Raw genomic sequence first — 26,995 nt, 5'->3', positions numbered from 1 at the left:
TTAGCAGTTATTAGTGGTTATTCAGTTACTTGTTCTCTGTAGGTTACAGTTTACACTCATTAAAATAAGTTACATTGAAGAGATTCTCCACGTCCCGTCCTTATATAAAGATCTTTATTTACAGGTAACACACAAATACTATTCATTGGTGAGATATTTCCTCTTCTTAGCGGTGTTGGTGTATGGATGCCAGCGCCACTCCACCTCTGCCGTGCCCTCATTCTCCAGGGTGCCCAGGTTTATCATGTACACTGTAAAGAGTAACAGCCGGTGATAAGTACGGAGCGCTGACACTGGGGCCCTGATACATCACAGCATTTCACAGGGGTTTCTACATGAAAACGTCTTAGGCTATGTGGCCCCGGGACACTGTACTCGCGGATATATCCGCAGGTTTCCCGCAGCTGATCCCCGGAATCCGCAGCTATCCATACCTACGGGATTCCAGCGAAATATCTGCGGGAAACCTGCGGACATTCATGTGACTTACCCACGGAAGTCTCCATAGTGGAGAGGCGGAACGTCCGCAGGAATAATTGACATGTAGTTACGTGCGGCTGCAGGACATCTGCAGCATATTCTGCAGCTGCACATACCGCAGCATGGACACAGCACTCCCCATAGGATAACATGGGGAGTGTCTGTACTTGCTAAAACCTCCGGATTTATCTAGAAAATCCAGATAAATCCGCAGGTTTTCAGCAGAAAAATCCACTGGTACAGAGTCCCGTGGGCACAAAGCCTTAATCTGTGAAGAGTCGGACGATCGTATAACTCGGACGGGGATTGCAGGCTTGGACTGGCCGGCGGCTCTCCCCACCAAAGAGTGACTGCTGCATAGAGGAGCATGAGGCCGTTGTGCTCGGGTGGGGAGAGCCGCCGGCCAGTCCAAGCCTGCCATCCCCGTCCGACTCTTCCCTTAGTGACAGAGGTTTGCGACAAATTCATCAAACTATTTGCTGCTTTCTTTGTCGCTCTATTGGGAGACCCAGACAATTGGGTGTATAGGCTATGCCTCCGGAGGCCGCACAAAGTATTACACTTAAAAGTGTTAAGCCCCTCCCCTTCTGCCTATACACCCCCCGTGCTCCCACGGGCTCCTCAGTTTTTTGCTTTGTGCGAAGGAGGTCAGACACGCACGCACAGCTCCACAGATTGGTCAGCAGCAGCTGCTGACCATGTCGGATGGAAGAAAAGTGGGCCCATATAGGGCCCCCAGCATGCTCCCTTCTCACCCCACTCTTGTCGGTGGTGTTGTAAGGTTGAGGTATCCATTGCGGGTACGGAGGCTGGAGCCCACATGCTGTTTTCCTTCCCCATCCCCCTCAGGGCTCTGGTGGAAGTGGGATCCTATCGGTCTCCAGTCACTGAGACCGCGCTTCATCCACAACTCCTGTGGAGCCTGCTGGATAGGAGCCGGGTATCGTTCAGGGACATGGCCCTGCTACTTGGAGGTACTCTGTATCCCGGTGGGGACCGCGCACAGCAACACTCCAGCTTTGCTGGGTGTGCTAGTGCACCGGGGACCGCGGCGCTGACCGGGTTAATATGTGCCATTACACACTCAGCGTTGCTGAGTGTGTTTATGTATAGGGACTGCCGCACTGACCGCCGCTGCCATGGAAACACTGCGGCGCGGCTGGGACTTGTAGTGCGCCGGGGACTTCCACGCGGCCGCGCTTTTACGGCGGCCGCGTTTATTACTAGAGTCCCCGGCTTTTTGCGGCCTAGTTCCTTTCCTCCCACCCCCAGCCCTGACAGGCAGGGGAAGGGCGGGACGCTGCTCAGAACGAGCAGCACTGAGGGCTGGAGCATGCTTTGCATACTCCACTCCCCTCACTGTGCACAGTGCAGGCACCAGCTCCCGCTCTTTCTGGGTCACGCCCACGGCTCCCTCCTCTCCTCAGGACGCATTCCTGTCAGCTCCTCGGACGCTGCAGAGGGGGACGAAGTCTGGGAGACCCAGGCAGGGACTCTGGTGGCCTCACAACCGCTTTAAGCGGGTGGTAAGCAGCACCTGTGGTGCTAGCCCCATTGTGCAGTAGTGTAACATTATATGTTTATTTTACACTGTATAGTGCACAGTTGATTTCTGGCTATATACCCTATTGTGTTACTCAGGGAAGATAATAGCATGGCGCCCACGAAAGGCAGGGGTGCGAAAACACAGGCTTATTATGTTGCCTGCGCCGCATGTACGACCCCGCTACCGACAGGTTCCACTGACCCTCATTGTGTGCACTGTTCGGCCCCTGTGGCACTTGCTCAGCCAGAGCCTCTGCTAGGGGGGGCCCAGGGGGAGCCACCTGCTAACACTGTTCAGGTGACAGGGACGGAGTTTGCAAAACTCTCTGAGACTATGGCTAAGATACTAGAAGCCTTGCAGTCCAGGCCGGTATCTCAGCACAGGGACTCTGTTGAATCTTTGTTCCCTGGCCCACCTCAGCTGGACCAACAATGTCCTCCCGGGGTATCTCATGGATCCCAAGCTGAGGGTTCTGACACAGACCCCAGCCCCAGACCGACTAAGCGAGCTCGCTTAGATTTTCCCTCGACATCATCATATTGTGCAGGGTCTCAGAGGGGGGAATCTCTGGTTGATGATGCGGAGACAGCTGATCAGGATTCTGATCCTGAGGCCGCTCTCAATCTTTTACTCCGGACGGGGACGCCATAGTGAACGACCTTATTGCGTCCATCAATCGTATGTTGGATATTTCTTCGGCGCTCTATTGGGAGACCCAGACGATTGGGTGTATAGCACTGCCTCCGGAGGCCACACAAAGCAATTACACTAAAAAGTGTAAGGCCCCTCCCCTTCTGGCTATACACCCCCAGTGGGATCACTGGCTCACCAGTTTTCTGCTTTGTGCGAAGGAGGTCAGACATCCACGCATAGCTCCACTGTTTGTAGTCAGCAGTAGCTGCTGGCTATATCGGATGGAAGAAAAGAGGGCCCATATGGGCCCCCAGCATGCTCCCTTCTCACCCGCGGTGGTGCTTGTAAGGTTGAGGTACCTATTGCTGGTACAGAGGCTGGAGCCCACATGCTGTTTTCCTTCCACATCCCCTGGAGGGCTCTGTGGAAGTGGGATCTTGCCGGCCCCCAAGCCCTGGGGCCGGGCTCCATCCACAGACCCAGAGAACCTGCTGGATTTGGAGCGGGAGTGCCGTTCAGGGACAAGGCCCTGCAACTTTCAGGTACTCTGTGTCCCCGGACACTCTCAAGGCTTGCTGAGCGTTATAGTGCGCCGGGGACAGTAGCGCTGTGCGCGGGGGTTAGGTCACTGCAGCTTTGCTGAGTGACGTTACATGTTGGGAACTACTGCGCCGACCGCTACTGGAGCGGCGGCGCAGCTGCGACTTGTGGTGCGCCGGGGACTTTGCGCCGACCGCGCTTTTACGGCGGCGGCGCTTCTAACTTTAGCCCCCGGCTTCTGCGGCCTAGCGCCGCTTCGTTCCCGCCCCAACCCTGTCAATCAGGGTAGGGGAGAGACGCTGCTCAATTGGCAGCGCCGAGGGCTGGAGCTTTATTTACATGCTCCAGCCCTCTCACTAGGCACAGTGGGAAGCAGGCTTCCCGCTCTTCGTCTGTATACGCCCAGGGCCCGCCCCCCCTCTCCACAAGGACGCCGGCAGCCATTACACATGCGGTCTGGCTGGGGAAAGGCAGCAGGCTCTGGGAGACCCAGACTAAAGGGATTTCGGCGACCACACACCCGCTCCTAAGCGGGCGGTAAGCTGCACTTTAGTGCTGGCCCCACTAGTGCCTCAGTGTTATATTAGTGTACTTTTTTCTTGGTACCATATATATATATATAGTTGCACTGTAAGGTCGCTTCTTGGCTGGACACCCTGTACTGCTCTGAGGAGGCAGCAACATGTCATCCGCAAAACGCAAGGGTGCCAAGGCACAGGCTGTGTACACTGTTTGTACTGCATGTGGGGCTAATCTACCAGCAGGCTCCAACGACTCTCATTGTGTGCAATGTTCAGTCCCAGTGGCACTTCGTCAGCCAGAGCCTATGGTGGTAGTGGCCCAGGCAGAGACGCCTGTGAACCCTGCCCCGGTGACGGGGACAGACTTTGCAGTTTTTGCTGATAAAATGTCTGTGACTATGGCAAAAATCCTGGAGACCTTGCAGTCCAGGCCAGTTGCTCAGACCATGGACACTGCTGTGTCTATGCTCTCCGGTCCCCCTCAGTTGGAACTAATCCATACTTCAGGGGGGTCTCAAGCATCACAGGCTGAAGTCTCTGACTCAGATGACAGTCCCAGGCAGCCTAAGCGAGCTCGCTGGGAAAGACCCTCCACGTCATCACACTGCTCAGGGTCTCAGCGACAAGAGTCTCTCTGTGATGAGACTGAGGACGGTGATCAGGATTCTAATCCTGAGGCCCCTCTCAATCTGGATGCCCCTGATGGTGACGCCATGGTTAATGACCTTATATCGGCAATTAATAGACTGTTGGATATTTCTCCCCCAGCCCCTTCTGCAGAGGAGGCAGCTGCACAGCAGGAGAAGTTCCATTTCCTATATCCCAAGCGTAAATTAAGTGCTTTTTTGGACCACTCTGACTTCAGAGAATCGATCCAGAAACACGACGCTCATCCAGACAAGCGTTTCTCTAAACGTTCTAAGGATACCCGTTATCCTTTTCCCTCTGAGGTGGCCAAACGCTGGACCCAGTGTCCAAAGGTGGATCCCCCAATTTCCAAGCTTGCGGCTAGATCCATAGTCGCAGTAGAGGATGGCGCTTCACTTAAAGATGCCAACGACAGACAGATGGACCTTTGGTTGAAATCTGTCTATGAATCTATCGGCGCGTCGTTTGCTCCAGCATTCGCGGCCGTGTGGGCACTCCAAGCTATTTCAGCTGGTTTAGCACAGGTGGATGCTTTCATACATCCAGCAGTGCCGCAAGTGGCGTCCCTAACTTCGCAAATGTCTGCGTTTGCGACCTATGCTATCAATGCTGTCCTAGAATCTACGAGCCGTACCGCTATGGCGTCCGCCAATTCTGTGGTTTTGCGCAGAGCCTTGTGGTTAAAGGACTGGAAAGCAGATGCTGGTTCCAAAAAATGCTTAACCAGCTTGCCATTATCTAGAGACAGACTGTTTGGTGAGCCATTGGCTGAAATCATAAAACAGTCCAAGGGTAAGGACTCTTCCTTACCACAGCCCAGAGCAAGTAAACCTCAACAGAAAAAGTGGCAGTCGAGGTTTCGGTCCTTTCGAGGCTCGGGCAAGGCCCAATTCTCCTCGTCCAAAAGGACTCAGAAAGAACAAGGGAGCTCAGATTCCTGGCGGGCTCACTCACGCCCCAGGAAAGCAAATGGAGGAACCGCTTCCAAGGCGGCAACCTCATGACTTTCGGCCTCCTCCCTCCGCATCCTCGGTCGGTGGCAGGCTCTCCCGCTTTTGCGACATTTGGCTGTCACAGGTCAAAGACCGGTGGGTAACAGACACTCTGTCTCGCGGGTACAGAATCGAGTTCAGTTCTCGGCCTCCACTTCGGTTCTTCAGAACCTCCCCACACCCCAACCGAGCAGATGCCCTGCTGCAGGCGGTGGACTCTCTAAGAGCAGAAGGAGTCGTGATCCCTGTCCCCCCTCAGGAACGGGGGCGAGGATTTTACTCCAATCTCTTTGTGGTTCCAAAGAAGGACGGCTCCTTCCGTCCTGTTCTGGACCTAAAACTGCTCAACAAGCATGTGAATGCCAGGCGGTTCCGGATGGAATCCCTCCGCTCAGTCATTGCCTCAATGTCTCAAGGAGATTTCCTAGCATCAATAGACATCAAAGATGCTTATCTCCACGTGCCGATTGCTACAGAGCACCAATGCTTTCTACGCTTCGTGATAGGAGACGACCATCTTCAGTTCGTAGCTCTGCCATTTGGTCTGGCGACAGCCCCTCGGGTGTTCACCAAGATCATGGCGGCAGTGGTAGCAGTCTTGCACTCTCACGGACACTCTGTGATCCCTTACTTGGACGATCTACTTGTCAAGGCACCCTCTCAAGAGGCATGCCAACTCAGCCTCAATGTTGCACTGGAGACTCTCCAGGCGTTCGGGTGGATCATCAACTTCCCAAAGTCAAATCTGTCACCGACCCAATCACTAACGTATCTTGGCATGGAGTTTCATACTCTCTCAGCGATAGTGAAGCTTCCGCTGGACAAGCAGAGGTCTCTACAGACTGGGGTGCAGGCTCTCCTTCAAAGTCAGCCGCACTCCTTAAGACGCCTCATGCACTTCCTCGGGAAGATGGTGGCGGCAATAGAGGCGGTTCCGTTTGCGCAGTTTCATCTGCGTCCACTTCAATGGGACATTCTCCGCCAATGGGACGGGAAGTCAACATCCCTGGACAGGAAAGTCTCCCTTTCCCAGACGGCCAAAGACTCTCTGCAGTGGTGGCTTCTTCCCACCTCATTATCACAGGGAAGATCCTTCCTACCACCGTCTTGGGCGGTGGTCACGACAGACGCGAGTCTGTCAGGGTGGGGAGCAGTCTTTCTCCACCACAGGGCTCAGGGTACGTGGTCTCAGCAGGAGTCCACCCTTCAGATCAATGTTCTGGAAATCAGAGCAGTGTATCTTGCCCTTCTAGCCTTCCAGCAGTGGCTGGAAGGAATGCAGATCCGAATTCAGTCGGACAACTCCACAGCGGTGGCATACATCAACCACCAAGGGGGGACACGCAGTCGGCAAGCCTTCCAGGAAGTCCGGCGGATTCTGATGTGGGTGGAAGCCACAGCCTCCACCATATCCGCAGTTCACATCCCCGGCGTAGAAAACTGGGAAGCAGACTTCCTCAGTCGCCAGGGCATGGACGCAGGGGAATGGTCCCTTCACCCAGACGTGTTTCAGGAAATCTGTCGCCGCTGGGGGGTGCCGGACGTCGACCTAATGGCGTCACGGCACAACAACAAGGTCCCAACCTTCATGGCACGGTCTCGCGATCAAAGAGCGCTGGCGGCAGACGCCCTAGTGCAAGATTGGTCGCAGTTCCGGCTCCCTTATGTGTTTCCACCTCTGGCACTCTTGCCCAGAGTGCTACGCAAGATCAGATCCGATTGCAGCCGCGTCATACTTGTCGCCCCAGACTGGCCGAGGAGGGCGTGGTATCCGGATCTGTGGCAGCTCACGGTCGGCCAACCGTGGGCACTCCCAGACCGACCAGACTTACTGTCCCAAGGGCCGTTTTTCCATCGGAATTCTGCGGCCCTGAACCTGACTGTGTGGCCATTGAGTCCTGGATCCTAAAGTCTTCAGGATTGTCCCAAGGGGTCGTTGCCACCATGAGACAGGCTAGGAAGCCCACGTCCGCTAAGATCTACCACAGAACGTGGAGGATATTTTTATCCTGGTGCTCTGCTCAGGGAGTGTCTCCCTGGCCATTTGCATTGCCTACCTTTCTTTCTTTCCTGCAATCTGGGTTAGAAAAAGGTTTGTCGCTCGGCTCCCTTAAAGGTCAGGTCTCGGCGCTATCCGTCTTTTTTCAGAGGCGTTTGGCACGCCTTCCTAAGGTGCGCACGTTCCTACAGGGGGTTTGCCATATCGTACCCCCGTACAAGCGGCCGTTAGATCCATGGGATCTGAACAGGGTACTAGTTGCCCTCCAGAAGCCGCCCTTCGAGCCTCTGAAGGAGGTTTCACTTTCTAGACTATCACAGAAAGTGGCTTTTCTGGTAGCGATCACATCTATTCGGAGAGTGTCTGAGCTGGCAGCACTATCATCCAAGGCTCCCTTCCTGGTCTTCCACCAGGACAAGGTTGTGCTGCGCCCTATTCAGGAGTTTCTCCCGAAGGTGGTATCCTCTTTTCATCTTAATCAGGATATCTCTTTGCCTTCGTTTTGTCCTCATGCAGTTCATCGGTATGAGAAGGATTTACATTTGTTAGATCTGGTGAGAGCACTCAGAATCTACATTTCCCGCACGGCGCCCTTGCGCCGTTCGGATGCACTCTTTGTCCTTGTCGCTGGTAAGCGCAAAGGGTCGCAGGCTTCTAAGGCCACCCTGGCTCGATGGATCAAAGAACCAATTCTTGAAGCCTACCGTTCTGCTGGGCTTCCGGTTCCATCAGGGCTGAAGGCCCATTCTACCAGAGCCGTGGGTGCATCCTGGGCATTACGACACCAGGCTACGGCTCAACAGGTGTGCCAGGCAGCTACCTGGTCGAGTCTGCACACTTTCACCAAACATTATCAGGTGCATACCTATGCTTCGGCGGACGCCAGCCTAGGTAGAAGAGTCCTGCAGGCGGCAGTTGCCTCCCCGTAGGGGAGGGCTGTCTTGCAGCTCTAACATGAGGTATTCTTTACCCACCCAGGGACAGCTTTTGGACGTCCCAATCGTCTGGGTCTCCCAATAGAGCGCCGAAGAAGAAGGGAATTTTGTTACTTACCGTAAATTCCTTTTCTTCTAGCTCTTATTGGGAGACCCAGCACCCGCCCTGTTGTCCTTCGGGATTGTTGGTTTGTTTGCGGGTACACATGTTGTTCATGTTGAACGGTTTTCAGTTCTCCGATGTTACTCGGAGAGAATTTGTTTAAACCAGTTATTGGCTTTCCTCCTTCTTGCTTTTGCACTAAAACTGGTGAGCCAGTGATCCCACTGGGGGTGTATAGCCAGAAGGGGAGGGGCCTTACACTTTTTAGTGTAATTGCTTTGTGTGGCCTCCGGAGGCAGTGCTATACACCCAATCGTCTGGGTCTCCCAATAAGAGCTAGAAGAAAAGGAATTTACGGTAAGTAACAAAATTCCCTTCTTCTCCCTCAGCTCCTCCGGTGGAGGAGTCAGCTTCCCAGCAGGAGAAATTCTGTTTCAGGTTTCCCAAGCGTACACCGAGTATGTTTCTGGACCACTCTGATTTCAGAGAGGCAGTCCAGAATCACCATGCTTGTCCAGATAAGCGTTTTTCTAAGCGCCTTAAGGATACACGTTATCCCTTTCCCCCTGACGTGGTCAAAAGTTGGGCTCAGTGTCCCAAAGTGGATCCTCCAATCTCCAGACTGGCAGCTAGATCCATACTTGCAGTGGAAGATGGGGCTTCACTCAAAGACGCCACTGACAGGCAGATGGAGCTCTGGTTGAAATCCATCTATGAAGCTATCGGCGCTTCTTTTGCCCCAGCATTCGCAGCCGTATGGGCGCTACAAGCTATCTCAGCAGGTCAAGCGCAAATTGACGCAGCCACACGCACGTCCGCGCCACAGGTGGCGTCCATAACCACTCAGACGTCGGCATTTGCGTCTTACGCTATTAATGCTGTCCTGGACTCTGCGAGCCGTACGGCGGTTGCAGCCGCCAATTCGGTGGTACTCCGCAGGGCCTTGTGGCTACGGGAATGGAAGGCAGATTCTGTTTCCAAAAAGCGCTTAACCAGTTTGCCAATTTCTGGCGACCGATTGTTTGGCGAGCGTTTGGATGAAATCATCAAACAATCCAAGGGAAAGGATACATCCTTACCCCAGCCCAAACCGAACATACCCCAACAGAGGAAGGGGCAGTCGAGGTTTCGGTCCTTTCGGGGCGCGGGCAGGTCCCAATTCTCCTCGCCCAAAAGGCCTCAGAAAGATCAAAGGAACTCTGATGCATGGCGGTCTAAGTCACGTCCTAAAAAGACCACCGGAGGTGCCGCTACCAAAGCGGCTTCCTCATGACTTTCGGCATCCTCACTCCGCATCCTCGGTCGGTGGCAGGCTCTCCCGCTTTTGCGACACCTGGCTGCCACGGGTAAAAGACCGTTGGGTGAGAGACATTCTGTCTCACGGTTACAAGATAGAGTTCACCTCTCGTCCCCCGACTCGATTCTTCAGGTCATCCCCGCCTCCCGAGCGAGCCGAGGCTCTTCTGCAGGCGCTGGGCATTCTGAAGGCAGAAGGAGTGGTGGTCCCTGTTCCTCTTCAGCAACAGGGCCACGGTTTTTACTCCAACTTGTTTGTGGTCCCAAAGAAGGACGGGTCTTTCCGACCTGTCCTGGACCTGAAACTTCTCAACAAACACGTAAAGACCAGGCGGTTCCGGATGGAATCCCTCCGCTCCGTCATCGCCTCAATGTCCCAGGGAGATTTCCTTGCATTGATCGATATCAAAGATGCTTATCTCCACGTACCGATTGCTCCAGAGCACCAGCGCTTCTTGCGCTTCGCCATAGGAAACGAACACCTGCAGTTCGTGGCACTGCCGTTCGGCCTGGCAACAGCCCCACGGGTGTTCACCAAGGTTATGGCTACTGTAGTAGCGGTCCTCCACTCTCAGGGTCACTCGATGATCCCGTACTTGGACGATCTATTGATCAAGGCACCCTCTCTAGAGGCATGCCAACACAGCCTCGACGCTACCCTGGAGACTCTCCAGAGTTTCGGGTGGATCATCAATTTTCCAAAGTCAAATCTGACAACGGCCCTATCGCTGACATACCTTGGCATGGAGTTTCATACCCTCTCAGCGATAGTGAAGCTTCCGCTGATCAAGCAGCGGTCACTACAGACAGGGGTACAATCTCTCCTTCAAGGTCGGTCACACACCTTGAGGCGCCTCATGCACTTCCTGGGGAAGATGGTGGCAGCAATGGAGGCAGTTCCTTTCGCGCAGTTTCACCTGCGTCCTCTTCAATGGGACATCCTACGCAAATGGGACAGGAAGCCGACGTCCCTCGACAGGAACGTCTCCCTCTCGCAGGCGACCAAAGCTTCCCTTCGGTGGTGGCTTCTTCCCACTTCATTATCGAAAGGGAAATCCTTCCTACCCCCATCCTGGGAGGTGGTCACGACGGACGCGAGTCTGTCAGGGTGGGGAGCGGTTTTTCTCCACCACAGGGCTCAGGGTACGTGGACCCAGCAAGAGTCCTCGCTTCAGATCAATGTTCTGGAAATACGGGCAGTGTATTTTGCCCTGAAGGCGTTCCAGCAGTGGCTGGAAGGCAAGCAGATCAGAATTCAGTCGGACAATTCCACAGCGGTGGCATACATCAACCACCAAGGCGGCACACGCAGTCGGCAAGCCTTCCAGGAAGTCCGGCGGATTTTGATGTGGGTGGAAGCCACGGCCTCCACCATCTCTGCAGTTCACATTCCAGGCGTGGAAAACTGGGAAGCAGATTATCTCAGTCGCCAGGGCATGGACGCAGGGGAATGGTCCCTTCACCCGGACGTGTTTCAGGAGATCTGTTGCCACTGGGGGGTGCCGGACGTCGACCTCATGGCGTCCCGGCACAACAACAAGGTACCGGCGTTCATGGCACGGTCTCAAGATCCCAGAGCTCTGGCGGCAGACGCCTTAGTTCAGGATTGGTCGCAGTTTCAGCTCCCTTATGTGTTTCCTCCGCTGGCACTGTTGCCCAGAGTGTTACGCAAGATCAGGGCCGACTGCCGCCACGTCATCCTCGTCGCTCCAGACTGGCCGAGGCGGTCGTGGTACCCGGATCTGTGGCATCTCACGGTCGGCCAACCGTGGGCACTACCAGACCGACCAGACTTGCTATCTCAAGGGCCGTTTTTCCATCTGAATTCTGCGGCCCTCAACCTGACTGTGTGGCCATTGAGTCCTGGATCCTAGCGTCTTCAGGGTTATCTCAAGACGTCATTGCCACTATGAGACAAGCTAGGAAACCAACGTCCGCCAAGATCTACCACAGGACGTGGAAAATTTTCCTGTCGTGGTGCTCTGCTCAGGGTATTTCTCCCTGGCCTTTTGCCTTGCCCACTTTTCTGTCCTTCCTTCAATCTGGACTGGAAAAGGGTTTGTCGCTCGGCTCCCTTAAGGGACAAGTCTCAGCGCTCTCTGTGTTTTTCCAGAAGCGCCTAGCCAGACTTCCACAGGTACGCACGTTCCTGCAGGGGGTTTGTCACATCGTCCCTCCTTACAAGCGGCCGTTAGAACCCTGGGATCTGAACAGGGTGCTGATGGTTCTTCAGAAACCACCATTCGAGCCAATGAGGGATATTTCTCTCTCACGCCTTTCGCAGAAAGTGGTTTTTCTAGTAGCAGTCACTTCACTTCGGAGAGTGTCTGAGCTAGCAGCGCTGTCATGCAAAACCCCTTTCCTGGTGTTAAACCAGGACAAGGTGGTTCTGCGTCCGGTTCCGGAATTTCTCCCTAAGGTGGTATCCCCCTTTCATCTCAATCAGGATATCTCCTTACCTTCTTTTTGTCCTCATCCAGTTCACCAATGTGAAAAGGATTTGCACTTGTTAGATCTGGTGAGAGCACTCAGACTCTACATTTCTCGTACGGCGCCCCTGCGCCGCTCGGATGCACTCTTTGTCCTTGTCGCTGGCCAGCGTAAAGGGTCACAGGCTTCCAAATCAACCCTGGCTCGGTGGATCAAGGAGCCAATTATCGAAGCTTACCGTTCGGCTGGGCTTCCGGTTCCCTCAGGGCTGAAGGCCCATTCTACCAGAGCCGTGGGCGCGTCCTGGGCTTTGAGGCACCAGGCTACGGCTCAGCAGGTGTGTCAGGCGGCTACCTGGTCGAGCCTGCACACTTTCACGAAGCACTATCAGGTGCATACCTATGCTTCGGCGGATGCCAGCCTAGGTAGACGAGTCCTTCAGGCGGCGGTTGCCCACCTGTAGGAAGAGGCCGTTTTACGGCTCTCTTACGAGGTATTATTTACCCACCCAGGGACTGCTTTTGGACGTCCCAATTGTCTGGGTCTCCCAATGGAGCGACAAAGAAGAAGGGAATTTCTTCGGCGCTCCATTGGGAGACCCAGACGATTGGGTGTATAGCACTGCCTCCGGAGGCCACACAAAGCATTACACTAAAAAGTGTAAGGCCCCTCCCCTTCTGGCTATACACCCCCAGTGGGATCACTGGCTCACCAGTTTTCTGCTTTGTGCAAAGGAGGTCAGACATCCACGCAATAGCTCCACTGTTTAGTCAGCAGTAGCTGCTGACTCTATCGGATGGAAGAAAAGAGGGCCCATATAGGGCCCCCAGCATGCTCCCTTCTCACCCCACTTGCGGTTTGTAAGATTGAGGTACCCATTGCGGGTACGGAGGCTGGAGCCCACATGCTGCTTTCCTTACCCATCCCCCTGAGGGGCTCTGTGGAAGTGGGATCTTACCGGCCCCCAAACCCTGAGGCCGAGCTCCATCCACAGACCCAGAGACCCTGCTGGAGGAGCTGAGTACAGTCAGGGACAAGGCCCTGCAACGTTCAGGTACTCTGTGTCCCCGCACAGACAGGCCACGCACACTCCAGGCTTGCTGGGTGTGCTAGTGCGCCGGGGGCACTAGCGCTGCGCGCTCGGGTTAGAGTCACTGCAGCTTAGCTGAGTGATTTTATGTCTTGGGAACTACCGCGCCGGCCGCTCCGGGAGCGGCGGCGCCGCTGGGACTTGTAGTGCGCCGGGGCCTCGCGCTGCCCGCGCTTTTACGGCGGCAGCGCTCATAAATCTAGTCCCCGGCTTTTGCGGCCTAGCTCTGCTTCGTTCCCGCCCCCACCCTGTCAATCAGGGAAAGGGAGAGACGCTGTTCTATAGCCAGCGCCGAGGGCTGGAGTCTTATTTACATACTCCAGCCCTCTCACTGGGCACAGTGGGGACGCAAGTTTCCCGCTCTTGGTCTCAACACGCCCAGGGCCCGCCCCTCTCCACAGGACGCCGGCAGCCATTCCTGCATGCAGTCTGGCTGGAGAACGGACACAGGCTCTGGGGGACTCAGACAAGGGACTCTGGCGACCACACACCCGCGTTTATGCGGGCGGTAAGCTGCACATAAGTGCTGGCCCCACTAGTGCCACAGTGTTATTTGGTGCATTTTTTCCCTGTACCATATATATTTATATTGCACTGTACAGTCGCTTCTTGGCTTATACCCTCATTGCTCTGAGGAGACAACAACATGTCATCCGCAAAACGCAAGGGTGCCAAGGCACAGGCGGTATGCACTGCTTGTGCCGCATGTGGGGCTAATCTACCGGCAGGTTCCAATGACCCCCATTGTGTGCAATGTTCGGTCCCTGTGCCACTTCGTCAGCCAGAGTCTATGGTAGTAGTGGCCCAGGCAGAGACGCCTGTGAACCCTGCCCCGGTGACGGGGACAGAATTTGCAGTTTTTGCTGATAAGATGTCTGTGACTATGACAAAAATCCTGGAAACCTTGCAGTCCAGGCCAGTTTCTCAGACCATGGACACTGCTGTGTCTATGCTCCCCGGTCCCCCTCAGTTGGAACTAATCCGTACTTCAAGGGGGTCCCAGGCATCACAGGCTGAAGACTCTGACTCGGATGACAGTCCCAGGCAGCCTAAGCGGGCTCGCTGGGAAAGACCCTCGCCGTCATCACACTGGTCAGGGTCTCAGCGAGACGAGGCTCTGTATGAGGAGACAGAGGTGGGTGATCAGGAATCTAATCCTGACACCGCTCTCAATCTAGATACCCCTGATGGTGACGCTATGGTAAATGACCTTATAGCGGCCATCAATAGACTGTTGGATATTTCTCCCCCAGCCCCTTCAGCAGAGGAGGCAGCTGCACAGCAGGAGAAGTTCCATTTCCGGTATCCTCAGCGTAAATTGAGTACTTTTCTGGACCACTCTGACTTCAGAGAATCAGTCCAGAAACATCATGCTTATCCAGATAAGCGTTTCTCCAAACGTCTTAAGGATACACGTTATCCCTTTCCCCCTGACGTGGTCAAACGCTGGACCCAGTGTCCAAAGGTGGACCCCCCAATCTCCAGGCTTGCGGCTAGATCCATAGTTGCAGTGGAAGATGGGGCTTCACTTAAAGATGCCAATGACAGACAGATGGACCTTTGGTTAAAGTCTGTCTATGAAGCTATCGGCGCGTCGTTTGCTCCAGCATTCGCGGCCGTGTGGGCACTCCAAGCTATTTCAGCTGGCCTGGCACAGGTGGACTCTATCATACGTCCAGCAGTGCCGCGAGTAGCGTCCCTAACCTCGCAAATGTCTGCGTTTGCGACTTACGCTATCAACGCTGTCCTGGACTCTACGAGCCGTACCTCAATGGCGTCTGCCAACTCTGTGGTTTTGCGCAGAGCCTTGTGGTTAAAGGAATGGAAAGCAGATTCTGCTTCCAAGAAATGTTTAACCAGCTTGCCACTATCTGGAGACAGACTGTTTGGTGAGCAATTGGCTGAGATCATTAAACAGTCCAAGGGTAAGGACTCCTCCTTACCCCAGCCCAGATCGAGCAAACCTCAACAGAGGAAGTGGCAGTCGAGGTTTCGGTCCTTTCGAGGCTCCAGCAAGACCCAATTCTCCTCGTCCAAAGGGACTCAGAAGGAGCAAAGGAGCTCAGATTCCTGGCGGGCTCATTCACGCCCCAAGAAAGCAACCGGAGGAACCGCTTCCAAGGCGGCTGCCTCATGACTTTCGGCCTCATCCCTCCGCATCCTCGGTCGGTGGCAGGCTCTCCCGCTTTTGCGACATTTGGCTGCCACAGGTCAAAGACCGGTGGGTAGCAGACATTTTGTCTCACGGGTACAGGATAGAATTCAGTTCTCATCCTCCGCCTCGGTTCTTCAGAACCTCCCCACATCCCGACCGAGCAAATGCCCTTATGCAGGCAGTGTGCTCACTAAGAGCAGAAGGAGTGGTGATCCCTGTTCCTCTGCAGGAACAAGGACAAGGTTTTTACTCCAATCTCTTCGTGGTTCCAAAAAAGGACGGCTCGTTCCGTCCTGTTCTGGACCTAAAGCTGCTCAACAAGCATGTGAACGCCAGGCGGTTCCGGATGGAATCCCTCCGCTCCGTCATTGCCTCAATGTCTCAAGGAGATTTCCTTGCATCAATAGACATCAAAGATGCTTATCTCCACGTGCCGATTGCTACAGAGCACCAACGTTTTTTACGTTTCGTGATAGGAGACGACCATCTCCAGTTCGTAGCTCTGCCATTTGGTCTAGCGACAGCCCCACGGGTTTTCACCAAGGTCATGGCGGCAGTGGTAGCAGTCTTGCATTCTCAGGGACATTCGGTGATTCCTTACTTAGACGATATACTTGTCAAAGCACCCTCTCAAGAGGCATGCCAACACAGCCTGAATGTTGCGCTGGAGACTCTCCAGACTTTCGGGTGGATCATCAACTTTTCAAAGTCAAACCTGGCACCGACTCAATCACTAACGTATCTTGGCATGGAGTTTCATACTCTCTCAGCGATAGTGAAGCTTCCGCTGGACAAGCAGCGGTCACTACAGACAGGGGTGCAGTCTCTCCTTCAGGGTCAGTCGCACCCCTTAAGGCGCCTCATGCACTTCCTAGGGAAGATGGTGGCAGCAATGGAGGCAGTCCCGTTCGCGCAGTTTCATCTGCGCCCACTTCAATGGGACATTCTCCGCCAATGGGACGGGAAGACAACTTCCCTAGACAGGACAGTCTCCCTTTCTCAGATGACCAAGGACTCTCTGCAATGGTGGCTTCTTCCCACCTCATTATCACAGGGAAGATCATTCCTGCCCCCATCCTGGGCAGTGGTCACGACAGACGCGAGTCTGTCAGGGTGGGGAGCAGTTTTTCTCCACCACAGGGCTCAAGGGACGTGGACTCAGCAGGAGTCCACCCTTCAGATCAATGTTCTGGAAATCAGGGCAGTGTATCTTGCCCTATTAGCCTTCCAGCAGTGGCTGGAAGGAAAGCAGATCCGAATTCAGTCGGACAACTCCACAGCGGTGGCATACATCAACCACCAAGGAGGGACACGCAGTCGGCAAGCCTTCCAGGAAGTCAGGCGGATTCTGATGTGGGTGGAGGAAAGAGCATCCACCATATCCGCAGTTCACATCCCGGGCGTAGAAAACTGGGAAGTAGACTTCCTCAGTCGCCAGGGCATGGACGCAGGGGAATGGTCCCTTCACCCGGACGTGTTTCAGGAAATCTGCCGCCGCTGGGGGGTGCCGGACGTCGACCTAATGGCGTCTCGGCACAACAACAAGGTCCCGACCTTCATAGCGCGGTCTCGCGATCAAAGAGCTCTAGCGGCAGACGCCTTAGTGCAAGATTGGTCGCAGTTCCGGCTCCCTTATGTGTTTCCACCTCTGGCACTCTTGCCCAGAGTGTTACGCAAGATCAGATCCGATTGCGGCCGCGTCATACTCGTCGCCCCAGACTGGCCGAGGAGGTCGTGGTACCCGGATCTGTGGCATCTCACGGTCGGCCAACCGTGGGCACTACCAGACCGACCAGACTTACTGTCCCAAGGGCCGTTTTTCCATCGGAATTCTGCGGCCCTGAACCTGACTGTCTGGCCATTGAGTCCTGGATCCTAGCGTCTTCAGGATTATCCCAAGGGGTCGTTGCCACCATGAGACAGGCTAGGAAGCCCACGTCTGCTACGATCTACCACAGAACGTGGAAGATATTCTTATCCTGGTGCTCTGCACAAGGAGTATCCCCCTGGCCATTCGCGTTACCTGTCTTTCTTTCCTTCCTGCAATCTGGGTTGGAAAAAGGCTTGTCGCTCGGCTCCCTGAAAGGGCAAGTCTCGGCACTATCCGTGTTTTTTCAGAAGCGTCTAGCGCGACTTTCTAAGGTGCGCACGTTCCTGCAGGGGGTGTGTCATATCGTACCTCCGTACAGGAGGCCGTTAGATCCGTGGGATCTAAACAAGGTCCTTGTTGCTCTCCAGAAGCCGCCTTTCGAGCCCCTGAGGGATGTGTCACTTTCTCGACTCTCACAGAAAGTGGCATTTCTGGTAGCGGTCACGTCTCTTCGGAGAGTGTCTGAACTAGCAGCGCTGTCATCCAAAGCTCCTTTCCTGGTGTTCCACCAGGACAAGGTAGTGCTGCGCCCCATTCAGGAGTTTCTCCCTAAGGTGGTATCCTCTTTTCACCTTAATCAGGATATCTCCTTGCCTTCCTTTTATCCGCATGCAGTTCATCGGTATGAAAAGGATCTACATTTGTTGGATCTGGTGAGAGCACTCAGAATCTACATTTCCCGCACGGCGCCCCTGCGCCGCTCGGATGCACTCTTTGTCCTTGTCGCTGGTAAGCGCAAGGGGTCGCAGGCTTCAAAAGCCACCCTGGCTCGATGGATCAAAGAACTAATTCTTGAAGCCTACCGTTCTGCTGGGCTTCCGGTTCCATCAGGGCTGAAGGCCCATTCTGCCAGAGCCGTGGGTGCGTCCTGGGCATTACGACACCAGGCTACGGCTCAACAGGTGTGCCAGGCAGCTACCTGGTCGAGTCTGCACACTTTCACCAAATATTATCAGGTGCATACCTATGCTTCGGCGGACGCCAGCCTAGGTAGAAGAGTCCTGCAGGCGGCAGTTGCCTCCCCGTAGGGGAGGGCTGTCTTTGCAGCTCTAACATGAGGTATTTCTTTACCCACCCAGGGACAGCTTTTGGACGTCCCAATCGTCTGGGTCTCCCAATGGAGCGCCGAAGAAGAAGGGAATTTTGTTACTTACCGTAAATTCCTTTTCTTCTAGCTCCTATTGGGAGACCCAGCACCCGCCCTGTTGTCCTTCGGGATTTTTGGTTGTTTTTCGGGTACGCATGTTGTTCATGTTGAACGGTTTTCAGTTCTCCGACGTTACTTCGGAGTGAATTTGTTTAAACCAGTTATTGGCTTTCCTCCTTCTTGCTTTTGCACTAAAACTGGTGAGCCAGTGATCCCACTGGGGGTGTATAGCCAGAAGGGGAGGGGCCTTACACTTTTTAGTGTAATGCTTTGTGTGGCCTCCGGAGGCAGTGCTATACACCCAATCGTCTGGGTCTCCCAATAGGAGCTAGAAGAAAAGGAATTTACGGTAAGTAACAAAATTCCCTTCTTTGTTTACTTACCGTAAATTCCTTTTCTTCTAGCTCTAATTGGGAGACCCAGCACCCGCCCCTGTTTTTTTGTGTACACATGTTGTTCATGTTGAATGGTTTCAGTTCTCCGATATTCCTTCGGATTGAAGTTACTTTAAACCAGTTTATAATTCTTTTTCCTCCTTCTTGCTTTTGCACCAAAACTGAGGAGTCCGTGGGAGCACGGGGGGTGTATAGGCAGAAGGGGAGGGGCTTAACACTTTTAAGTGTAATACTTTGTGCGGCCTCCGGAGGCATAGCCTATACACCCAATTGTCTGGGTCTCCCAATTAGAGCTAGAAGAAAAGGAATTTACGGTAAGTAAACAAAATTCCCTTCTTTTAAGGCCCTGTGCACACGCTGCGGCTTTTACCACAGATTTGCTGCAAAAAATGTTTTTAACATTGCTACAGTCATTCCCCAGCAAAACCTATGGGTTTAAAAAAAAATGTGTTTTTTTTATACCTGTGGAATTAATGTGCATGTCACTTCTTTTCCGCAGGCACCTGCAGTTTTTGCCATAGATAATGGTAAAACTCCGCAGGGAACAACCTGCGGAAAAACAGCATGCGGATTTCGTTGCGGTTTTGGTGCGTTTTTTAGCGCAGGTGCGGGATTCTTTCAGAGGGTCCGGATTTTCCCTTAGAAAAAGTCAATGTCTAGTGCGCACAGGGCCTTAAGGTTTCTTTTCAGATTGCTACTGTCATTGCGGCTTCTGCAGACGTCTTACACAAAGTCAGGGAAATAAACTTTTAAATGGTTAGAAAAATTCATCTTAACCCCACTCCAGCCCCCCCTCCCGAGTGATTTTATATACACCAGTTATTTTGGCAATTGTTTTGTGACATTTATTTTTTTTTTAAACCTTAAATTTTTATTAGAACATAAAATCATATTACAACATATTTGTTTGAACAGTGATAATACTTCTCATCCCACCAAGTCATTTGGAAAGGAAGGGGGAGGGGTGATGACATCAGATTGTACCCGTGTGTTACCCGTAATGTTACATTTCCCACTAAAGAGTTGCAGTTTTTTTGCTTTGTGCAAAATTCTTGAATCCCATGTACTATTTTAAGTAGTTTGGGTCAAAAATGTCAGATAAAAAAAAGATGAAAAGGGGCGTACAATATACACAAATGATGAATTGGACCATCCCGTCAGAAACCACGTTAAGGGGAAAAAAAAAAATGCTTTTCTGGACCAGAAATTGGGTGATGGGAATCTATGAGCTCAAAAAGCTACTGATCACGTCTGAAGTCTCAGATCTCCGCTATATTGAGGTCACCATCATATTGTAAACACTGCACTTGTAAGGCTAGTTTCACACTTGGGTTGAACGGCATCCGTTGCATAAAGTGGCGCAACGGATCGTACAAAACAACCAACGGAATCTGCTTTTTTTTTTTTTTTTTTTTACAGTTTTACCGGCGGCGGACTATTGTGAACGATCAGCTGATCACTCTCAAAAGCCGGCTACCGGGCAATCAGCTGATCGCTCTCGAAAGCCGGGCGATCAGCTGAGCGCTCTCGAAAGCAGGCTGCCGGGCGATCAGCTGAGCAGTCTCAAAAGCCGGCTGCCGGGCGATCAGCTGAGCAGTCTCAAAAGCCGGCTGCCGGGCGCTCAGCCAATTGCTCTCAAAAGCCGGCTGCCGGGCGATCAACTGATTGTTTTGTCTCTCGATGGCCGAACAAAGTTTCTGTGATTAAAAAAAAATGCTGAGCATGTGCAGTGAAAAATAAAGGATTCCACCGCTCAAAAAAACGTTATATGCTGCGTTCCTTTTGCCCAGCGGAAGCAACGCAGCGTCGGCCAGCGGAAGCAACACAGGTCCATCAGTCGCAATCCGTCGTCCATACAAGTCTATGGGAAGCAGCGGAATCGGATTCCGCTGTTTTCTAAAACGGTGGATTGCGACTGAAGGAAAACAACGCAAGTGTGAAACTAGCCTACGAAGCTGAAGACGTGGGCCCAGATCACAGCCCCTCACTAATGGCAATGATCAGTCTGTACCATTTATAGTGCGCAGGACCGGGCAGGCTCTACTCTGTCCAGCCTGAGACCCGCGGATGGCAGACCACTGCTCATCCTACAAGAGATAATCGGATCCTGGCAAAAATCTTTCACTGTTACTCACATTTCATCTCAAACCGAGGCCCAACCTCAGACAACTCAATATTGCGGTGATCGGTCTTCTTGTAGACGTGGTGCCTGCAGGAAGAAGCAGCGGTTATTATGGAGGACCCCGGCACAGTGGGTGCTGATCACCCAGCCCTGGTCCACAGCACGTACCGGAAGGAAATGTAGTCCTCTTGATTTGCAAAAGTTATCACTCGCCTGCTGTCATCCTTGGGCACAGGGAATAAATACTTCATGATATTGGACACCTGGAGGCAGGAAAGGAAAGGTTTAGAAAAGTAACGACTGATGTATGTGGTGGTCCAGGAAGCCGGTCTCACCCGCTGTCCAAGCCGCGAGGTGAAGTTGTGGAAGACGAGGTGTGGGTGCGCCTCCGACATCGTGCCCAGGTCCGGAATATCGAGCCTCATTACCACGTTACAGAGGGTGAAATATGCGGTCGGCCCAAACGGAAGATGGCAGACGATCAGCCCGTCTAAAGAACAGGAAATGATGTGTGAGTTACTGCGCCCGATACACACAGGTGCAGCAGAGATCCAGATACTTAAAGGGAACTCGTCATCTGATTCACGCTGCTCGGGTCCTGGGCGGGGCGTCTGGCAGCCTTATAAGACTTCACGTGAAAGGGCCGACCACAGACTGACCAAACCGGGGCTGATCCGTGACGGCTTCTCTCAGTCCACGACTGACTGATCTCTCCATATACAGACACACGGAGAGACCCAACAGCCAATAGGATCAGAGGCACAGAGAAGCCACCAGGAACGTGCCTCAGAGTAGTCACCCGAGACGCACGGTCCCCGCCCTGCTCTGCAATGTACCAAACTGTATTTGTGATCTGATCAGCGAGTACAATCTAATCATACATAGTTTTGGGGTCTGTTTTGTTTTTGTTAGCGGCTTTCACACTACGTTTCTTTGTCGCTCCATTGGGAGACCCAGACAATTGGGTGTATAGCTATGCCTCCGGAGGCCACACAAAGTTCTACACTAAAAGTGTAAAGCCCCTCCCCTTCTGCCTATACACCCCCCGTGCTCACGGGCTCCTCAGTTTTTATGCTTTGTGCGAAGGAGGCAGACATCCACGCATAGCTCCACAGCTTAGTCAGCAGCAGCTGCTGACTAGGTCGGATGGAAGAAAAGAGGGCCCATAACAGGGCCCCCAGCATGCTCCCTTCTCACCCCACTTTGTTGGCGGTGTTGTTAAGGTTGAGGTACCCATTGCGGGTACACAGGCAGGAGCCACATGCTGTTTTCCTTCCCCATCCCTTAATGGGCTCTGGGTGAAGTGGGATCCGGATCGGTCTCCAGGCACTGGGACCGTGCTCCCTCCGCAGCCCCTGGGAATCTGCTGGATAGGAGCCGGGTATCGTCAGGGACAAGGCCCTGCTACTGTGAGGTACTCTGTGTCCCCGTGGGGACAGCGCATGGAGCGCTGGTGCCACACACATTGCAGCACTGCTGGGTGTGTTAGTGCGCCGGGGACTATCGCGCATGGAGCGCTTGTGCCATACACTTTCCAGCTCGGCTGGGTGTGTTAGTGCGCCGGACATGGAGCACTTGTGCCAGACACTTTCCAGCACTGCTGGGTGTGTTAGTGCGCTGGGCATGGAGCGCTTGGGCCAGACACTTTCCAGCACGGCTGGGTGTGTTAGTGCGCCGGACATGGGGCGCTTGTGCCAGACACTTTCCAGCACTGCTGGAGGTGTTAGTGCGCCGGGGGACTACCGCGTGGCCGCGCTTATTGCCGGCCGCGCTTATAACTTTAGTCCCCGGCTTCTGCGGCCTAGTGTCGTTTATTCCCGCCCACAGGCCTGCCAGTCAGGGGAAGGGCGGGACGCTGCACAGATCGTCAGCGCCGAGGGCTGGAGCATACATTTGTATCCTCCTCCCTCCTCACTCAGTACACTGGGGCACTAGATTCCCGCACTTTTCTTGGGCACGCCCACGGTCCCCTCCTCCCCACAGAACGCCGGCAGCCATTCCTGTCAGCGATTCAGATGCTGGAGAGGAGAGACAACACAGGGAGACCCAGGCAGGGAATCTGGTGATCACACAACCGCTCTCAGCGGTCGGTAAGCAGCACCTCTGGTGCTGGCCCCACTGAGTACCGAAGTGTATATATATATATAGGCTTATAGGCTATACATTGCACTGTATGGTCGCTCTGTTTATTTTTGGCTATATACCCTCCTGGTTGTTCTCAGAGGAGACAACATGTCATCTGCAAAAAGCAAGGGTGCCAAAGCACAGGCGTACTTTGCAACCTGTACCTCTTGTACAGCTGTACTACCGGCAGGTTCCACTGACCCTCATTGTGTGCAATGCTCGGCCCCTGTGGCACTTACTCAGCCGGAGCCTCTGCTACAGGTGGCCCAGGTGGAACCACCTGCTACCACTGTCCAGGTGACAGGGACGGAGTTTGCAGCCTTTGCTGACAAACTGTCTGAGAGTATGGATAAATGGTCTGCTAAAATACTGGAAGCATTGCAGTCCAGACCGGTGATTCAGGCCCCGGGCACTGTCCAATCCTTGACCCCTGGTCCCCCTCATTTGGAACAGCAAAGTGCCCCTGGGGTAACCCATAGGTCACAGGGTGAGGTCTCTGACACGGACCGCAGTCCCAGGCCGCCCAAGCGGGGTCGCTGGGAAATTCCCTCCACTTCATCACACTGTTCAGGGTCCCAGCAGGGGGACTCTCTGGAGGATGAAGCGGAGGTATCAGATCAGGATTCTGATCCTGAAGCCGCTCTCAACCTAGATACACCTGAAGGTGACGCAGTAGTGAATGACCTTATAGCGACCATCAATCAGGTGTTGGATATTTCTCCCCCAGCTCCCCCAATTGAGGAGTCTGCTTCTCAGGAGAAATTCCGTTTCAGGTTTCCAAAGAGTACATTAAATATGTTTCTGGATCACTCTGACTTCAGAGAGGCAATCCAGAAAAACCGAGACTGTCCAGACAAGCGTTTTTCCAAGCGCCTTAAGGACACACATTATCCCTTCCCCCCCGAGGTTGTTAAGGGCTGGACTCAGTGTCCTAAGGTGGATCCTCCAATCTCCAGACTGGCGGCTAGATCCATAGTTGCAGTGGAAGATGGGGCTTCACTCAAAGATGCCACTGACAGACAGATGGAACTATGGTTGAAATCCATCTATGAAGCTATAGGCGCGTCTTGCGCTCCAGCATTCGCAGCCGTATGGGCGCTCCAAGCTATCTCAGCTTGTCAGGCGCAGATTAATGCTGTAACACGTACATCTGCCCCGCAAGTGGTGTCCTTAACCAATCAGGCGTCGGCGTTTGCGTCCTACGCCATTAATGCTATCCTGGACTCGGTGAGCCGTACGGCGGTGACATCCACCAATTCGGTGGTACTCCGCAGGGCCATGTGGCTACGTGAATGGAAGGCAGACTCTGCTTCCAAAAAGTTCTTAACCGGTTTGCCATTGACTGGCGACCGCTTGTTTGGTGAGCGATTGGATGAAATCATTAAACAATCCAAGGGAAAGGATTCATCCTTACCCCAGTCCAAACCAAACAGACCTCAACCACGGAAGGTACAATCGAGGTTTCGGTCCTTTCGGACCGCGGGCAGGTCTCAATTTTCCTCGTCAAAAGGGCCTCAGAAAGGTCAGAGGAACTCCGATGCATGGCGGTCTAAGTCACGTCCTAAAAAGACCGCCGGAGGAACCGCTCCCAAAGCGGCCTCCTCATGACTTTCGGCCTCCTCAAACCGCATCCTCGGTCGGTGGCAGGCTCTCCCGCTTTTGCGACACCTGGCTGCCACAAGTAAAAGACCGATGGGTGAGAGACATTCTATCTCACGGTTACAGGATAGAGTTCAGCTCTCGTCCTCCGATTCGTTTCTTCAGAACATCTCCGCCCCCCGACAGAGCCGAGGCTCTTATGCAGGCGGTGGGCACCCTGAAGGCGGAAGGAGTGGTGATCCCTGTTCCTCTTCAGCAACGGGGTCACGGTTTTTACTCCAACTGGTTCGTGGTGCCAAAAAAGGACGGATCCTTCCGTCCCGTTCTGGACCTAAAACTGCTCAACAAGCATGTGAAAACCAGGCGGTTCCGGATGGAATCGCTCCGCTCCGTCATCGCCTCAATGTCCCAAGGAGATTTCCTGCATCAATAGACATCAAAGATGCTTATCTCCACGTACCGATTGCACCAGAGCATCAGCGCTTCCTGCGCTTCGCCATAGGGGACGAACACCTTCAGTTCGTGGCACTGCCTTTTGGCCTGGCGACAGCCCCACGGGTCTTCACCAAGGTCATGGCAACAGTGGTGGCAATCCTACACTCTCAGGGACACTCGGTGATCCCTTACTTAGACGATCTCCTTGTCAAGGCACCCTCTCAAGGGGCATGCCAACACAGCCTGAACATTGCTCTGGAAACTCTCCAGAGTTTCGGGTGGATCATCAATTTTCCAAAGTCAAATCTGACACCGGCCCAATCACTATCATATCTTGGCATGGAGTTTCATACTCTCTCAGCGATAGTGAAGCTTCCGCTGAACAAACAGCGTTCACTACAGACAGGGGTGCAATCTCTCCTTCATGGTCAGTCACACCCCCTGAGGCGCCTCATGCACTTCCTAGGGAAGATGGTGGCAGCAATGGAGGCAGTTCCTTTTGCGCAGTTTCATCTGCGCCCTCTTCAATGGGACATTCTCCGCAAATGGGACAGGAAGTCGACGTCCCTCGACAGGAACGTCTCCCTTTCTCGGGCAGCCAAAGCTTCCCTTCAGGGGTGGCTCCTCCCCACTTCTCTGTCGAAGGGGAAATCCTTCCTGCCCCCATCCTGGGCGGTGGTCACGACGGACGCGAGCCTGTCAGGGTGGGGAGCGGTCTTTCTCCACCACAGAGCTCAGGGGACTTGGACTCAGACAGAGTCCTCCCTTCAGATCAATGTTCTAGAGATAAGGGCAGTGTATCTTGCCCTAAAGGCGTTCCAGCCGTGGCTGGAAGGCAAGCAGATCCGAATTCAGTCGGACAACTCCACAGCGGTGGCATACATCAACCACCAAGGCGGGACACGCAGTCGGCAAGCCTTCCAGGAAGTTCGGCGGATTCTGCTGTGGGTGGAAGCCACAGCCTCCACCATATCCGCAGTTCACATCCCGGGCGTAGAAAACTGGGAAGCAGACTTTCTCAGTCGCCAGGGCATGGACGCAGGGGAATGGTCCCTTCACCCGACGTGTTTCAGGAGATCTGTTGCCGCTGGGGAATGCTGGACGTCGACCTAATGGCGTCCCGGCACAACAACAAGGTCCCGACATTCATGGCACGGTCTCAAGATCACAGAGCTCTGGCGGCAGACGCCTTAGTTCAGGATGGTCGCAGTTTCAACTCCCTTATGTGTTCCCTCCTCTGTCACTGTTGCCCAGAGTGTTACGCAAGATCAGGGCCGACTGCCGCCGCGCCATCCTCGTTGCTCCAGACTGGCCGAGGAGGTCGTGGTACCCGGATCTGTGGCATCTCACGGTCGGCCAACCGTGGGCACTACCAGACCGACCAGATTTGCTGTCTCAAGGGCCGTTTTTCCATCTGAATTCTGCGGCCCTCAACCTGACTGTGTGGCCATTGAGTCCTGGATCCTAGCGTCTTCAGGGTTATCTCAAGAGGTCATTGCCACTATGAGACAGGCTAGGAAACCAACGTCCGCCAAGATCTACCACAGGACGTGGAAAATTTTCTTGTCATGGTGCTCTGCTCAGGGTTTTTCTCCCTGGCCTTTTGCCTTGCCCACTGTTCTTTCCTTCCTTCAATGCGGATTGGAAAAGGGTTTGTCGCTTGGCTCCCTTAAGGGACAAGTCTCAGCGCTCTCTGTGTTTTTTCAGAAGCGCCTAGCCAGACTTCCACAGGTACGCACGTTCCTGCAGGGGGTTTGTCACATCGTCCCTCCTTACAAGCGTCCGTTAGAACCCTGGGATCTAAACAGGGTGCTGATGGTTCTTCAGAAACCACCATTCGAGCCAATGAGGGATATCTCTCTCTCACGCCTTTCGCAGAAGGTGGTTTTTCTAGTAGCAGTCACTTCACTTCGGAGAGTGTCTGAGCTAGCAGCG

The 26,995-nt window shown here is 53.7% G+C and overlaps 1 protein-coding gene across 1 annotated transcript; it reads right to left on the bottom strand.

Annotated features, from left to right (window-relative positions):
• Window positions 1–97: 97 nt before the first annotated feature.
• LOC142259771 (U3 small nucleolar ribonucleoprotein IMP4-like) lies at window positions 98–21,392 on the bottom strand (the record flags this gene model as incomplete). The annotated part of the gene is made up of 4 exons (XM_075331882.1): window positions 98–251; window positions 20,916–20,989; window positions 21,071–21,165; window positions 21,238–21,392. Coding segments are annotated over 4 exons (437 nt in total), but the record flags the coding sequence as incomplete, so codon positions are not given.
• Between the last annotated feature and the right edge of the window lie 5,603 nt (window positions 21,393–26,995).

The sequence above is a fragment of the Anomaloglossus baeobatrachus genome (assembly GCF_048569485.1).
Source record: "Anomaloglossus baeobatrachus isolate aAnoBae1 chromosome 9 unlocalized genomic scaffold, aAnoBae1.hap1 SUPER_9_unloc_3, whole genome shotgun sequence".
Classification (NCBI taxonomy): domain Eukaryota; kingdom Metazoa; phylum Chordata; class Amphibia; order Anura; family Aromobatidae; genus Anomaloglossus; species Anomaloglossus baeobatrachus.
This window is presented reverse-complemented; position numbering and strand designations above follow the sequence as displayed.